This window comes from Microcaecilia unicolor, chromosome 6, assembly GCF_901765095.1.
Source record: "Microcaecilia unicolor chromosome 6, aMicUni1.1, whole genome shotgun sequence".
NCBI lineage: Eukaryota > Metazoa > Chordata > Amphibia > Gymnophiona > Siphonopidae > Microcaecilia > Microcaecilia unicolor.
The window spans coordinates 26,407,902-26,423,122 of record NC_044036.1 but is presented as its reverse complement, the minus strand read 5'-3'; the positions used below and the strand labels follow the sequence as shown (position 1 = coordinate 26,423,122).

Below are 15,221 nucleotides of genomic sequence, written 5' to 3'. Positions count from 1 at the left end.
CTTGTTGGGCAGACTGGATGGACCGTACAGGTCTTTACCTGCCATCATCTACTATGTTACTATTGGGCTCATTTTTGAAAGAGAAGGACATCCGTCTTTCAACATATCGGAAGATGGATGTCCTTCTCCCAGGGATGTCCAAATCAGTATAATCGAAACCCAATTTAGGACGTCTCCAACTGCACTTTGTCGCAAGGACAGCCAAAGTTCAAGGGGGCATGTTGGAGGTGTAGCGAAGGCGGGACTTGGGCGTGCCTAACACTTGGACGTTCTTGACCTATAATCGAAAAAACCCAAGGACATCCCTGACAAACACTTGGATGTTTTCACCCGGATCTGTTTTTCTTATGACTAAGGCACAAAAAGCTGCCCGAAATGACCAGATGACCACCAGAGAGAATCAGGGATGACCTCCTGTTACTCCCCCAACGGTCACTAACCCCCTCCCGCCCTCAAAAAACATCTTTAAAAATATGTCGTGCCAGCCATGTGCCAGCCTCAGATGTCATACTCAGGTCCATGACAGCGCATGAAGGTCCCAGGAGCAGTTTTAGTAGGTACTGCAGTACACTTCAGACAGGCGGACTCAGGTCCATACCCCCCCTACCTGTTACATTTGTGGAGAAACAGCGAGCCCTGCAAAACCCACCACAAACCCACTGTACCCACATCTAGGTGCCCCCCCTTCACCCGTAAGGGCTATGGTAGTGGTGTACATTTGTGGGTAGTGGGTTTTGGGGGGGGGGGGGGGGGGGGGCTCAGCACACAAGGTAAGGGAGCTATGCACCTGGGAGCTATTTGTATATTTAAAAAAAATTTTTAGAAGTGCCCCCTAGGGTGCCCGGTTGGTGTCCTGGCATGTCAGGGGGACCAGTGCACTACAAATGCCGGCTCCTCCCATGACCAAATGGCTTTTGACATGGACATCATTTGGTTTCGAAAATCGCCAAAAGTCAGAAACGTCCATGTCTAGGGACGACCAGCTCTCAGGGAAGAGGTGTTTAATGTCTTGATGGCAAACACATGGAGCTGAACAAATGTTCCAACACAGAAATAGTCCTTATAGAAGTAATTTTATAAGCGCATACAATAGGGTTTTATGTGCTCAAGTAGGTGTTTTAAGATTGTCCAACAAATACATGCATAAAACACAGGCACTCAGAAAACAGAGTTCTTACTTTTCTGCGAGACAGATATAGGTGTTCCTGGAAGCAGAGACTGGGCAGAATCAATATGGGATCATCACTTATGCATGAATTTTATAAAATGCATGTGACCTGACTCTTACTGGCACCTACCACTCACAAAGTTACTCCTGCCTCAGAACAGGCCTAATTCTGTGTGGGAGTTTTCAGGTGGGCTTTTAGTCAGATAGGTGTATACGTTGCCTTTATAAAAAGATTTAGATTACAGATGGTATATTGTTGATTAACCACAGTTATCCACCCGATATCCACTTCAAAGAAGAAAACTCCTTCAATGTTGGATATTGTAGGCGTCAACCATGTACAGTTAATCTAATCGTTAACAGAGAAGGTTGAGCATCTGAAGTCTTTTCCTCCTTATAAATTTCAATAGCATAAATTTCAGTAACATACTATTGAGAGGTTTATTTGCTTTGTGTCTTCATAAAAAGATGCAACGTGTGTCTTCACAACCTAAGCACCCTGTTATCAAATTAATTTTCATAAGTGATTTATAAAGCAAAGCATTTTAATGGTAGCAGTTGCTCTCCATAGGCCGCAAGACTAACCTGACATACAAGTGGGTGACATCATTCAATGGTGCCAGAATGAAAAAAACACTCTGTCCAAGAGCTTTAGCATGTGTAGCCTTCTCCACAGGCAGCAGTCTTCTCAGTTTATAGCTCACGATCAGCTCTCAGGGGAGTGGATGGAATGGTTTGATTAACCCATCTGTCTACAGATCACATTGTCACAGATAAGCAACTTTGTTTTCGTCATCAACAAAGAGGAACTGAACCAGCTAGCCAAGTCGAAGACTCCATCTCAGAGTTAATCCAGTGTCTTCAAGAACCATTGTACTGATGAGGGGCAACCTGCTAATATATTTGTGTAACAGTTGAACAGTTCATATGGACAGGTTGCACAGTACTGCTTGACCGAAGGCATCGCCCTTTCACTGAGGGCTGATACAAGCAATTAGGTAAAGTAAAAGTACAGAGCGAGGACCAAGGAGATGCTCTCCAGGGATACAAACTCAAGTTATCATGGTACCAGTGGCTCTAATCTGACGGGGTTTAACTCTGTGGTCAGAGGGATACTAGCTTATTCGTAAAACATAGGATACTAACCAATAGGGAATCTGTTGGACTGTACAGAGCCAGTCGGCTTTTGTGCAATCGCATTGTCAGGAGACATTCCTCACCCTGTTTGTGGAACAAGAAAAGGGACATCCTTCCACATTGGTAGCACCTGTTATGGTGGGCATGTCTCAGGCAGATGACAAAGATTTTACAGTTATTGTTGCTCACAATCTTTATGATACAGCTAGGACTGGAACAGAACCCTGGTTTGACCTGCACCATAGCTCCATGTTTAGAAAAAAACAAAACAAAATAAAACCTAAAACAGTAATGAATTGTTGTTCTATTTCTTTTTTTTTTTTTTACAGTAATGACAAAGGAAAATTAATGTTGAGGGAAACAGACAATTTTAGAAATTCAAAGAATTCTCTTCCAAGAGCTTGTGAGGGAGCACTTTGTTTTCACACCTGTTTGACAGAGCACAAAAACACAAAACTGAGTAGATTAAAGGACCTGCTGTGTGCAGGATGTGCCACACAAGCTCAGATCTTTGAATTAGCTCAGAGCTCTAGAAGAGCCAGTCCGTTCCAGTGCCATCAGATACTGTCACCCACTTGTATGGCTGCTTCAGTACTTCTTCTTGAAAGACAAACAAATTTTGCCCATTACAAATTTTTCCCGACTGGGGAAAAGTGGCAGAGCTGGAAGCAAGGCAACCTGGCAGAAATATGAGCTAGAATATCTTTCTGAAGTCCCAATGCATTGCTTTCCCCACATATTCTGCATTTCCAAAGTATGTAGGACACAATCTCCATGAAACAGGCAACCAGAGGGTCTTTAAAAGGAAGCTCTACGGAGAGCATGCCTTTAAAAATAATCACCATGCAGGACTGCGGCTACCAACACACACTGAAAAGTACTCTCTATGGGTTAAATACGCTACTTAGCAAAGTCCTTTTTATTCTGTCGCTTCTTCCTCTTTAACATCAGCAAAATTCACCCTTTCCTCTCTGAACACACCACCCGAACTCTCGTCCACGCTCTCATTACCTCTCGCCTGGACTACTGCAACTTACTCCTCACCGGCCTCCCACTTAGCCATCTATCCCCCCTTCAATCTGTTCAGAACTCTGCTGCACGTCTCATATTCCGCCAGAACCGATATACTCATATCACCCCTCTCCTCAGGTCACTTCACTGGCTTCCGATCAGATACCGCATTCAATTCAAGCTTCTCCTTCTTACCTACAAATGCACTCAGTCTGCTGCACAATTTGAAGAGAGCAAATCTCTGAAAGCCTTTAGACTGCTCCTGATCTCCTGGAGCTCCAGGAGATTGATCTGAAGATTAATTTCCTGAGTGGACCAAACACCTTGGGTGTGAAACTCATCTACATGAGCCCCCCTGCATAGGAGAGATGCATCCGTCTTCAACACCTTTTGTGGCTGAGGAATCTGGAATGGAAGTCCCAGAGTCAAATTGGATCGAATGGTCCACCACTGAAGGAAGTGTGAGGACACTTGGATGACATCTTCCAGGCTCCCCGTGGCTTGACACCACTGAGAAGCTAGGGTCCATTGGACTGATCTCATGTGAAGACATGTCATGGGTGTAACATACACTCTGGAAGCCATGTGGCCCAACAATCTCAACACCTGCCAAGCTGTGACTTGCGGAGAGACTCGAATCCTGGAAGTAAGTGCAACAAGAGTGTCTGCTCTCATCTCCAGGAGGTAGGTTTGAACCTTCTGTGTATTGAGCAGCCTCCTATGAACTCCAATCGCTGGTCAGGACAAAGGTGGAACTTGGGGTAGTTTAAAACAAACCCTAGTAGTTCAAGCACCTGAATAGTCACCTGCATGGAATCCTGAGCACCAGCCTCGGGGTGCTCTTCATCAGCCAGTTATCGAGATATGGGAACACATGGACTCCCAGTCTACATAGCGACACTGCAACTACCACTAGACATTTGGTGAAGACCATGGGAGCTGAGGCGAGGCCAAAGGGCAACACGATGTACTGATAGTGTTGTGTTCACAGTCGAAATCGAAGTGGTCTGGAAGTATCGGGATGTGAGTATATGTATCCTTTAAGTCCAGACGGCATAGCCAATCATGTTCATCAATCATGGGGAGAAGGGTGCCCAGGGAAACCATCCTGAACTTTTCTTTGTCCAGGAAGTTGTTCAGGGTCCTTAGGTCTAGGATGGGACGCATCCTCCTATTTTCTTTTGTACAAGGAAGTACCTGGAATAGAATGCCTGCCTGTCCTTCCCTGGTGGAACAGGCTCGACCACTTGGGCCTTCAGAAGGGCCGAGAGTTCCTCTGTGCTTACAGTTGAACAAGAGAGCTCTCAGTGGGCAATCTGTAGGTTTCTGATACCAACTGAGGGCATATCTGAGACGGACTATTTGAAAAATCCACTGGTCGGAGGTTATAAGGGGCCATCTTTCTTGAAAAATGTTTAGCCTCCCCCTAACTGGCAAGTTGTCCGGGACGGACACTTTTACTGCGGTTATGGTGTGCTGGAGCCAGTCAAAAGCTCGTCCCTTGCTTGCCTAAGGAGCAGCAGGGGCCTTAGGCACATGCTGTTGATGTGAACAAGTGCGCTGGGGCTGAGCCTGAGCAGGCTGGCAAGTCAAGGGGTTGCACCTACAACTCTGATAGTAACAGGGACTTCTCCCTGGCTTGCCAAAAGTCCTCCTAGCTGAAGAGGTAGTTGTAGAAGGTGTCCGGCAGGAGAGAGAAGAGATGGTATCAATATGTTTTTTTTATTTGGTCTGTGACCTTCTCAACCTTCTCTCCAAAAAAGGTTATTCTCCCGGCATGGGGCATCTGCCAACCACTGCTGAACAGAATGTTCTAAGTCAGAAACATGTAGCCACGGGAGTCTGCGAATTGCTATACTCTGGGCAGAGATCCTGGATGCCACATCAAAAGTGTCATAAGTGCTCCTGGCCAAGTACTTTCGACATGCCTTCTCTGCTTGGCCAACTGGTAAAGTGACTCTGCTTGCTCCGCAGGGAGCTTCTCAGCCAGGTCCATCAACTTGTGTACCGAGTTTTGCAAATAGAAGCTCATGAAATGCTGGTAGGACTGTATTCAGGAGAAGAGCATTGAGGCCTGGAACATCTTTCTCCCAAAGAATCCAGGGTTCTAGCTTCTCTACCTGGGGGCACTGAGGCTTAGTCCCTGGAACTCCTGGCTCTTTTGAGAGCAGACTCCACCATCACGGAATTGTGAGGCAACTGAGGCTTATCAAATCCAGGTGTGCTGTGGATCCAGTACACGGAATTGATCTTTCTGGGCAGTACTGGGACTGACAGAGGGGACTACCAATTCCTAACGAGGACTTCCTGGAGTACCTTGTGAAGAAGGATAGTCACAGCCTCCCTAGGAGGAGATGTGTAGTCCAGGATCTTCAGCATCTTGATCCTGGGCACATCATCCATTTCCTTTACAAAAGATGAAAACGAATGAGTCTCCTGGGGAAACTTTCTCCTTTCAGGTGGAAGAGAAGGTTGAGGGTATCCCATAGGACTTGTCTGAGGAAAAGTACTTGGGATCTTCCTCAGACTCCCATGAGCGCTCCTCATCGGTGTCAGACAAAACCTCTCTATGGGAGGGTCAAGACTGAGCCTGCCTCGAGAATGGCGTCGAGGAGTCGGTTCCTGTCTCAACTCCGGCGAAGCTTCCTCCACCAACGTCGAGAGGGACCCTGCTTGGGTGGCGGTCGACACCAGGGCCGCACGCGGTACCGGTGTTGGACGTCGCACTGCAGGCTGAGGGCCAGGTGAGGCCGCAACGGGAGACAAGTTGCATAAGGCAATCAAGCAGCTCTGGAAACAAGGCTCAGATGCGCTCCTCAAGGGCCAATATTGGTAAAAGCTGGGACTCTGGTTGAGAGACAGGTTGCAGATCTGTTGAGGTCGATACTAGCTGGTGGCTGCTGGTATAACAGTGTATGGAAGGACAGAGGTCCTTTCGGCACCAAAGCTTCTCGGGTGCTGAATCTCTCCATACCCCGCACCATGCGTCGAGGGGGGATCAATGATTATGTTAGCCCGAACCTTGTCACCACAGTAAAAAAAAGCAACTTAGTGACCGTGTTCACGCGGCTGGTGGGAAGGCACTCATGCATGCGCTGTGGAGTGTGTCTCGAGCTCCACAAAGCTCTTATGCTTGTCGTAAGATCAAGACCAATCAACAAAGTCTGCGTTAGCCACTTGTGAGAATAGATAGGCCTGATCTTCCTCGGAGAACGTTTTCCACACCCACTTTGTCTGCAATCAATTTCACTCTATAAAGGTTATGAAAAACTCATTTACATGTATTTATTTATACCATGTTACCTCATTGTATCTGTTACTGGGAATCTTAATGCTGGTCTTTCTGACTTCCATCTCCATCACCAACCCTTGGACCACAGGCAGTGTGTATTGGTAATTTCTGAAGTCCTTGTGATGATAAAAGAAGAGGAAAGAATATCCTTCAATGGGAAATTGTATCATACAGTAAGCAATCACCACCTCTGCCTTTACAAATACAGAATGATTTAAATAATTATAAAAACAGTATAAGCAGGTAATGAGAAATCACTCTGCTATTCAAAAAGTTTATTTTAGGCATCCCACAGGCACTAGGAATAGTCAGTAGTTAGTTCCTGTCTTATGGAATAGACTGCCTACTGCAATTCACGCACAGTGTTCTTTCAGAAAATTTATTCAAATCCCACTATTTTCCATCAGCATTTGGATTAGACAGCTTAGATCAGGCGGTGGCTACATGACCCGGGCTTTATAAATTTTTTATTTGTTGGTATGCTTGGATCTGGAGTGAATGTTTGTGCCTTTCCTATTAGAAAACAAAGATCCTGTCTATTAATATAATACTTTTATTAATTTTTATCGTAAACCACTGTGATGTGTTCAAGCTTAATGGTGTAGAAAATTTTAATAACCATAAACTATGGCTGCAGCTACTTCCTAGGACCATGCCAGCCTACTGAGATCAGCGAGAACTTCTTTCTTGCCCAAGTTTGCTGCATACCAGCAATGCTCATCTGATAGCTGAAAATTCACAGATAGCATTTCAGGACCACGAGCTCAGCTGTTATACTGTAGAGTTTTTAAAGCACAAACTGGATCAATTCAGTAAATGTGAAGAATTAAGATATAGTATAGTTTTCAAACTTGGTTTGCATTTAAAGTGGCTCACTGAGAGAGGTTAAGGGTAAATTAGGTCTTACCTGATAATTTGCTTTCCTTTAGTCCCAAACTGGCACAGATGGATTATGCACTCTGACAAACAGCTGGAAACTGAGACACACCAACTTTTGAGAACACCTATAGCTATGTTGTGCAATCCCCAGATAGCCAGCTGTCAAATAGCCAAGCAGAAAACAGTAAACCTGAACCCCATCGCTCTCTATTACTACTACTGCTTATCATTTCTAAAGCACTACTAGACGTACACAGCGCTGTACACTTGAACATGAAGAGACAGTCCCTGCGCAACAAAGTTTACAATCTAATTAGGACAGACAAACAGGACAAACAAGAGATAAGGGAATATTAAAGTGAGGATGATAAAATAAGGGTTCTGAACAAGTGAATAAGGGTTAGGAGTTAAAAGCAGCATCAAAAAGGTGGGCTTTTAGCTTAGATTTGAAGACGGCCAGAGATGGAGCTTGACATACCGGCTCAGGAAGTCTATTCCAGGCATATGGTGCAGCAAGATAAAAGGAACGGAGTCTGGAGTTAGCAGTGGAGGAGAAGGGTGCAGATAAGAGAGATTTACCCTGTGAACGGAGTTCCCGGGAAGGAGTGTAGGGAGAGATGAGAGTGGAGAGGTACTGAGGAGCTGCAGAGTGAATGCACTTATAAGTCAATAAGAGGAGTTTGAACTGTATTCGGAAACGGATAGGGAGCCAGTAAAGTGACTTGAGGAGAGGGCTAATACGAGCTGATGAGACAGGAAGGATGAGAGTGTTATCCACAGAAACAGAGAATGGGGGAAGAGGAGAGGTTGGTTTAGGTGGAAAGATAAGAAGCTCAGTCTTGGTCATGTTTAGTTTCAGATGGCGGTGAGACATCCAGGCAGCAATGTCAGACAGGCAGGCTGATACTTTGGCCTGGATTTTGGCTGAGATTTCTGGTGTGGAGAGGTAGATCTGGGAGTCATCAGCGTAAAGATGATACTGAAAACCATGGGATGAGATCAGAGTACCAAGGGAAGAAGTATAGATGGAGAAAAGAAGAGGTCCCAGGACAGATCCCTGAGGTACACCAACTGACAGTGGGATAGAAGTAGAGGAGGATCCACCAGAGTACACACTAAAGGTACGCTGGGAGAAATAAGAAGAAAACCAGGAAAGAACAAAGCCCTGAAATCCAAGTGAGGACAGCGTATCAAGGAGTAGGCTGTGATCAACAATGTCAAAAGCAGCAGATAGATTGAGAAGGATGAGGATAGAATAGAGACCTTTGGATCTGGCCAGGAACAGATCATTGGAGACTATAGCAAGGGCTATTTCAGTTGAATGAAGGGGGTGAAATCCAGATTGAATTGGATTCTCAGAAACAAGGAAAACAGCCTCTACCACATCCTCCTTCTCCTCCCAGCTCCTCTTCTGACATTTGGAAGGAGGAAGAAGAGAAGGAAGATTCTCCCGCAGCTCCACCACAGAGGAGACAGAGGCGCCTGACTTGCACATAAAGAAGGCCTTGTATATACCAAAGTAAACTCTGGGGAAAATTCCACCCCGGAGGGATCCTGGGATGCACCAGCTTCAGAAGGGCCTCCTCGCGGGCCCATTAACTCCAGCTGCAGAGGCTGCTCACTAACCGCAGCTGAATTCAAAATAGTAGCAGTTCCCGCTGAAGTCAGGACTGCCACCATGTCAGTATCACCAGAGCCACCTGCCTCAGCAAAGTCCCTGCGGGTGTCTTTCTGTTTCAACAGGGTCGGAGCAGCAAGCACCTGCTGCAACAGAACTCCCGTGGCCAGCACAGTATTTGCAAACACCTGCCACATCTATCCCACACCATAAGCATGTAGAATACTTTTTGAGCTTGTCGGAGCTCATCGCTGCTACCTGCCTTCTGTGCGTCCAGACCCAGATTGCTGAAGAGCTGCACAGAACCCAGGAAAAGAACAACCCTCCATAAATCATGACCCAGAAAACAACGGACTGTGAAGAGAAGGTAATAATACCAAAAAAGGGTCAACTCGAGTCTTTTTTTTTTTTTTTACTGGCTAAGATATCAAGCAGACTCCACTGCACTCCGGGCTGCCTATCTGCCGTGAAGCAGAGGTCAGCTGAGACACACAAACTAATCTCCAAAGGGGTGTGGGGGAAGAGGGAGGGGGACCAGGCTACCCGGACCTCAGCCCCAGTCCAGTGCAGAAAATATATAGCACAGGGAATTTCTTCTTTTTTTTGCCTTTGACTGACAACTCCCAGTCAAAATCAAATTTCCCCAAAACAACTGACTCCACTAAAGCCAACCACAACCAGGACTCCACAGGCTTACTACGTCCATCATCTGCTGGAGACTGAGAACAACTGGTTCTCTAGGGACTACACAGCATAGCTAAAGGAGCTCTCAGAAGTCAGTGGTTCTCTATCTCCATCTGCTGGTCAGAGAGCATAACCCATCCGTGCCAATCTTGAGAGACGCTACAGAAGTATAATTGCTACATACATACACACATGTACATAAAAGGCATGAGTTATATCCAAATAAAATATTACAGTGAACTAAATCTCCAGGTTCTCCCTCCCTCCCTACATGAGACAAAAGAATCAACGGAAAAAGGCTGACACTCACTGCAAGAAGATTCATAATCGTGTGTCCAGTCTCTCCGAACAACGGCTTCCGAAACCGGACACTGAAAAGTGGACAAGGGTAAACTAGGAACAAGAAAAACAAACAAACAAAAAAACTAGCCTTCAGTATTTTTATTGAATAGGAGACAAATAGGTCTTATCACCTAGCAAAGTCCTGGCATATTACACCACACATATACACAAGCAAAAATAAGAAGTAAGGAATAAAGGGCACAATGAAACCAGACTTCCTATAAAATATTAACCAGTTTTGTGTCACTGCACCTATTGCAATCTGTTTGTTTTAAATCGATAGTTTTTCTTTTCTTTGGCATGCCATACTGACCTCTATAGGGCATTCTCACTGCATTAAAGGTAGAAAGGATGTTACTGGCACTGTAGAATGACAAATTAAAAGCCTTAAATCAGGCCTCAACAATTTTTCATTAAATCTAGAAGCCAGCCCACAAACTTAGGAGCCAGCAGCTGAGACCTCTCCTTCCTCACCCCTCCAACACTGTCTGCAGTGAATTTTATTTTTTCTTACGGGAGGGGGGAGAAGAAAAGGGATGGGAATCTTCTGCCAGATCAGCAGTAGCTCTTTCTGAAACCGATTTACTCTTTAACTATTCTATGTCCCTGAGAAAAGAATCTTTAGTAAATCAGTTCCTCAAGGTGCCTTTGCAAGTCACTGGCAAAACCAACAGTCTTCTTTCCCAAAGCATGCTGTCAACTATGTGACAGCACTGCCTCTAAAGGTGAAGCAAAGAGGCAACTGCTAAGGTCCTCATAAATCTCTCTTTCTCATGCTATCTCCCCCCCCCCCCCCCCCCTCCAGCCAGACTCTCTCGTGTCCCCCTAGCCTTCCCTGGGTCAGTCTCTCATGCCCCCTCCTCCAGCCTCCCTCCAGGTCAGCCTCTCTCACACCTCCTCACCTCCACTCCAGCCTTCCCCGGGTCAGCCTCTCTCACGCCCCCTCACCTCCAGCCTTCTCTGGTCAGTCTCTCTCATGCTCCCTCCTCTCCAGCCTTCCCCCAATCAGTCTCTCTCACGTTCCCTCCTCTCCAGCCTTCTCCGGTCAGTCTCTCTCAGGCTCCATCCCCTCCAGCCTTCCCTCGGTCAGTCTCTCTCACGTTCCCTCCTCTCCAGCCATCCCCCAATCAGTCTCTCTCATGTTCTCTCCTCTCCAGCCTTCCCCCAATCAGTCTCTCTCACACTCCCTCCCCCTCCATCCTTTCTGGGTCAGTCTCTCTCATGCCCGCCCCGTCTTCACAAAAGTTTCTCTCTCTCATAGTCATCAGCTTTTGCCTCTCTATTCCCAGCACTGCCTCTGAAACTGCTTTCCGGGCTCTCCACATACTTGAGCCGCACTGTGCAGGAAGTTTGGGAAGTCTCGTGGGAATTCCCAAGCTTCCTGCACAGTGCGGCTCAGGAATGTGGAGAGCCCGATCGCTGTACAGAGCCAGGAAAGCAGTTTCAGAGGCAATGCTGCAAAAGGAGAAAAGAAATAATCTTTCGGGGGTATGAAATTCCAGGAACCAGGGTGCAATTTCTAGGTTGCATGGTGACCTGGCGCCCGGGTTTTGTCGAGCCCTCCCTTAAATAGCATTTTATGAGTAGCGGTGTGCTTTCTTCCTTGTAAGAGAGCACATACACGGGCTTTATCCATTTAAACTGGAGGCCACCAATTTATTTATTTGTTGCATTTGTATCCCACATTTTCCCACCAATTTGCAGGCTCAATGTGGCTTACATTATGCCGTAGTGGCAATCGCCGTTTCTGGATAAAGAATTACAAGTGACATTGCATTAAGGCGCATAAATGGTAAAGTAGAATACAAAGTAGTATTGCATTTAAGTTCCTGAATGATAGAGTGAATTATAAAATAAGTTAGATAATCAACTATAGAAAGTTCATTTCTGGCATGAGAAATAAAGAAGTAGTGCGTATTGCGTAACTTTCATTAGTGGCAGCGAAGGTTGTCATTCTTGTGTATAGAGTTCGGTTGTTTCTAGTCGTCTAGTATTTAGGATGGATCATTATGGTATGCCTTCTTGAACAGGTTAGTTTTCAGTAGTTTTCGGAAGATTGTTAGGTCGTGTATTGTTTTTATGGCCTTTGGTAGTGCGTTCCATAGCGTTAAGGTAGGAGAAGTTGGACACATATGTGGATTTATATTTAAGTCCTCTGCAGCTGGGGTAGTGGAGATTCAAGAATGTACGTGCTGATCTTTTTGTGTTCCTAGTTGGCAGGTCTATAAGGTCTGACATATAGATCGGGGCTTCACCATGAACAATTTTGTGGACCAAGGTGCAACACAATTCGTTCTTTTAGTGGGAGCCAGTGTAGTTTTTCTCTTAGGGGTTTGACGCTTTCATATTTCGTTTTTCCAAATATGAGTCTGGCTGCTGTGTTTTGGGCAGTTTGGAGTTTCTTAATGATTTGTTCTTTGCATCCGGCATAGATGGCATTGCAGTAATCTAGGTGGCTTAGCACCATTGATTGTACCAAGTTGCGGAATATTTCCCGTGGGAAGAAAGGTTTAATTCTTTTGAGTTTCCACATTGAGTGGAACATTTTCTTTGCTGTATTTTTCGCATGGCTTTCAAGTGTGAGATTTCGGTCAATTGTAACCCCAAGAATTTTCAGACTATCTGAATCAGGAAGTGTGTAGTCTGGGGTGTTTATGTAGTCAGTAATTATCAGCACGTCAACTCAACCATGGAACTGCCTTTCCCTACAGACCCATAGTAAGTGTGTGGAGGACACATATTACTCACGTCTGTATTCAGCTCCAAGTCTCAGCATTAGTCGGATGGGAAATACTTTGGCCCAGGGAGTCTCCCACTTCTGGATGAGAATGCCAAAGAGGTAGGGAGCACTGGGCAGCACTAGATCTTGCAAAGACTGATATGTTGGCGTAATATAAAGGAAGCCACCGTGTTCTTTACTACCGAGAAAACTCTGGTTGAGAAAGGAGTGACCCAAGTTGCCCACCACAGTACCTGGGAACAGAAAAAAAGGTAGTATTTAACGACATTAAGATCCGTACCAAACAACAAGATACAAAAAATGTATACTTACTGTACCTGAACGTAACCAAACTCAAAACTACTACTGAAAAACGTATGAGCTAAAACCAAACAAGTTTCTCTGCAGGGCAAGTGTAGTAAAACTATTTTTAGATTTATATCCTTATTTATTTTATTTTGTTACATTTGTACCCTGTGCTTTCCCACTCATGGCAGGCTCATGGGGCAATGGAGGGTTAAGTGACTTGCCCAGAGTCACAAGGAGCTGCCTGTGCCTGAAGTGGGAATCGAACTCAGTTCCTAAGGACCAAAGTCCACCACCCTAGCCACTAGGCCACTCCTCCACTACCACTAGGCCACACCTCCGCTCTATACAGTGTGCCTCTTTTTCTCCTTGGTATTGTATCTGTCAAGTTTATCCTATGGTTCATCTCTGTGAGCTACTGGATCCTTCTATTCGGCTATGGTTTCTTTATCTTATTGCTATTCTGTACAATATTGTTCACATTTGAAAATAAAAATAAAATAACAAAAATAATTAAAAAAAAAAGCAACAATCTCACTTTCTCAGCTAAAGTTTCACTTTCTTCGTCTTTATATAATTTACTGCAAGACAATGGCACTTTGATAACACAATATCCATCCCACCAACCCACCCCATTCCATCCCAAGCGTGGCTATATGCCACTTAGATTCTGAAAAAAAAAAAAAAAAAAAAAGATGACAAAGGGATGCAAATCAATGTCCTTATGCATTGGCAAATCATCCCTCCTTACCTGCCAAAGCATCCCGATAAAGCTGCACAAAGTGTTGGAAGATATCTCTGGGCAAACACTTCTCATCTGGTAAACACTGCAGCAGAACCACAATCTCAGACTGCCCCACTGCATGCATTCCCTTTGTAGTGAAACACCAGCATTTCCTGTTCACATCTGCAAGAAAGAGAAGAACAAAACTCACAGCAAGCAAAAACAAGTGGAGAAATAATGCACAGCATGGCTCAAGAAATTCTTTCCAATCCATCTGCGCACGTGTGGGTATGCACACTTGCCGATACCTGTGTTGCCTGTGCGTATTTGTCTGTCTTGTGTGTGATGTGCTTGTGCTGTGTGGGTCCAATTCTGGTCGCCGCATCTCAAAAAAGATATACAAGAATTGGAGAAGGTGCAGAGAAGGGCGACGAAAATGATAAAAGGAATGGAACGACTTCTCTATGAGGAAAGGCGAAGACGGTTAGGGATCTTCAGCTTGGAGAAAAGGTGGCTGAGGGGTGATATGATAATGAGCAGAGCAGAGCAGAGCAGACAGATGTGAAGCGTTTGTTTACACTTTAAAAAAATAATAGAACCAGGGGACACAAGATGAAGCTATAATATGGTAGATTTAAAACAAATAGGAGAAAGTTTTTCTTTACTCAGCGTGTAGTTGGACTCTGGAACTCGTTACCAGAGAATGTAGTGACAGTAGCTGGCCTTATGGAGTTTAAGGGGGGTTTGGACTGATTCCTGAAGGAAAAGTCCATTGAACATTACTAAATATATATATTTTTTTTTATTTTTGGGGGGGGCGGGGGAGGGGGGTTGCTTGATGGACCCTTGGTCTTTTCTCAGTATGGCGGTGCTTATGGCTAATCTGGAGGTAATTTGAGGTGGGGAGGGGTGTTAGTTTGGGAGGGTAGATACAGAAACAGTTCATTACCTTTATGGAAAGCACTCTATGGCCCTATGATGTGCTCATGGAAGGTCTTTTGAGCCCAGCATCCTCTTCCCAACAGTGGTCCATGCAGGTCACTAAGGGAGGTATTCATCAAGCAGCGTCAGAGCCTTTGTGCGAGCGTTAACGCCTTACTGCGCATTAAGGGAATTAACACATGGTAAGAAGCCTATTTTATACCTATGGGCTTCTTAGAATTTAGCACATTAATTCCCTTAATGTGCGTTAAGGCCCCAACGCTGTTGATGAATACCCCCCTAAGTAACACCAGATCATTTTCTTGTTGCTCTCTCCCAGTGACAGACAGTGGACACATGTCCTCCAAGTGCTTGTCCTGGCTAACTGTTTATGGACATTTCCTTCAGGAGCTTAACCAC

General features: G+C 45.2%; 1 protein-coding gene across 3 annotated transcripts in view; it reads right to left on the bottom strand.

The window, feature by feature from the left end:
• The window catches only part of ZFYVE9 (zinc finger FYVE-type containing 9), a 170,941-nt gene that overhangs the window by 35,596 nt on the left and 120,124 nt on the right, over positions 1-15,221 (bottom strand). For all 3 annotated transcript variants that reach the window (XM_030206156.1, XM_030206155.1, XM_030206157.1), the window contains 4 exons: positions 13,908-14,063; positions 12,880-13,104; positions 10,100-10,182; positions 6,620-6,724 (listed from right to left, as the gene is read on the bottom strand). In XM_030206156.1, coding sequence (XP_030062016.1) covers positions 6,620-6,724; positions 10,100-10,182; positions 12,880-13,104; positions 13,908-14,063 — 569 coding nt within the window. The remainder of the gene's footprint in view (positions 1-6,619; positions 6,725-10,099; positions 10,183-12,879; positions 13,105-13,907; positions 14,064-15,221) is intronic.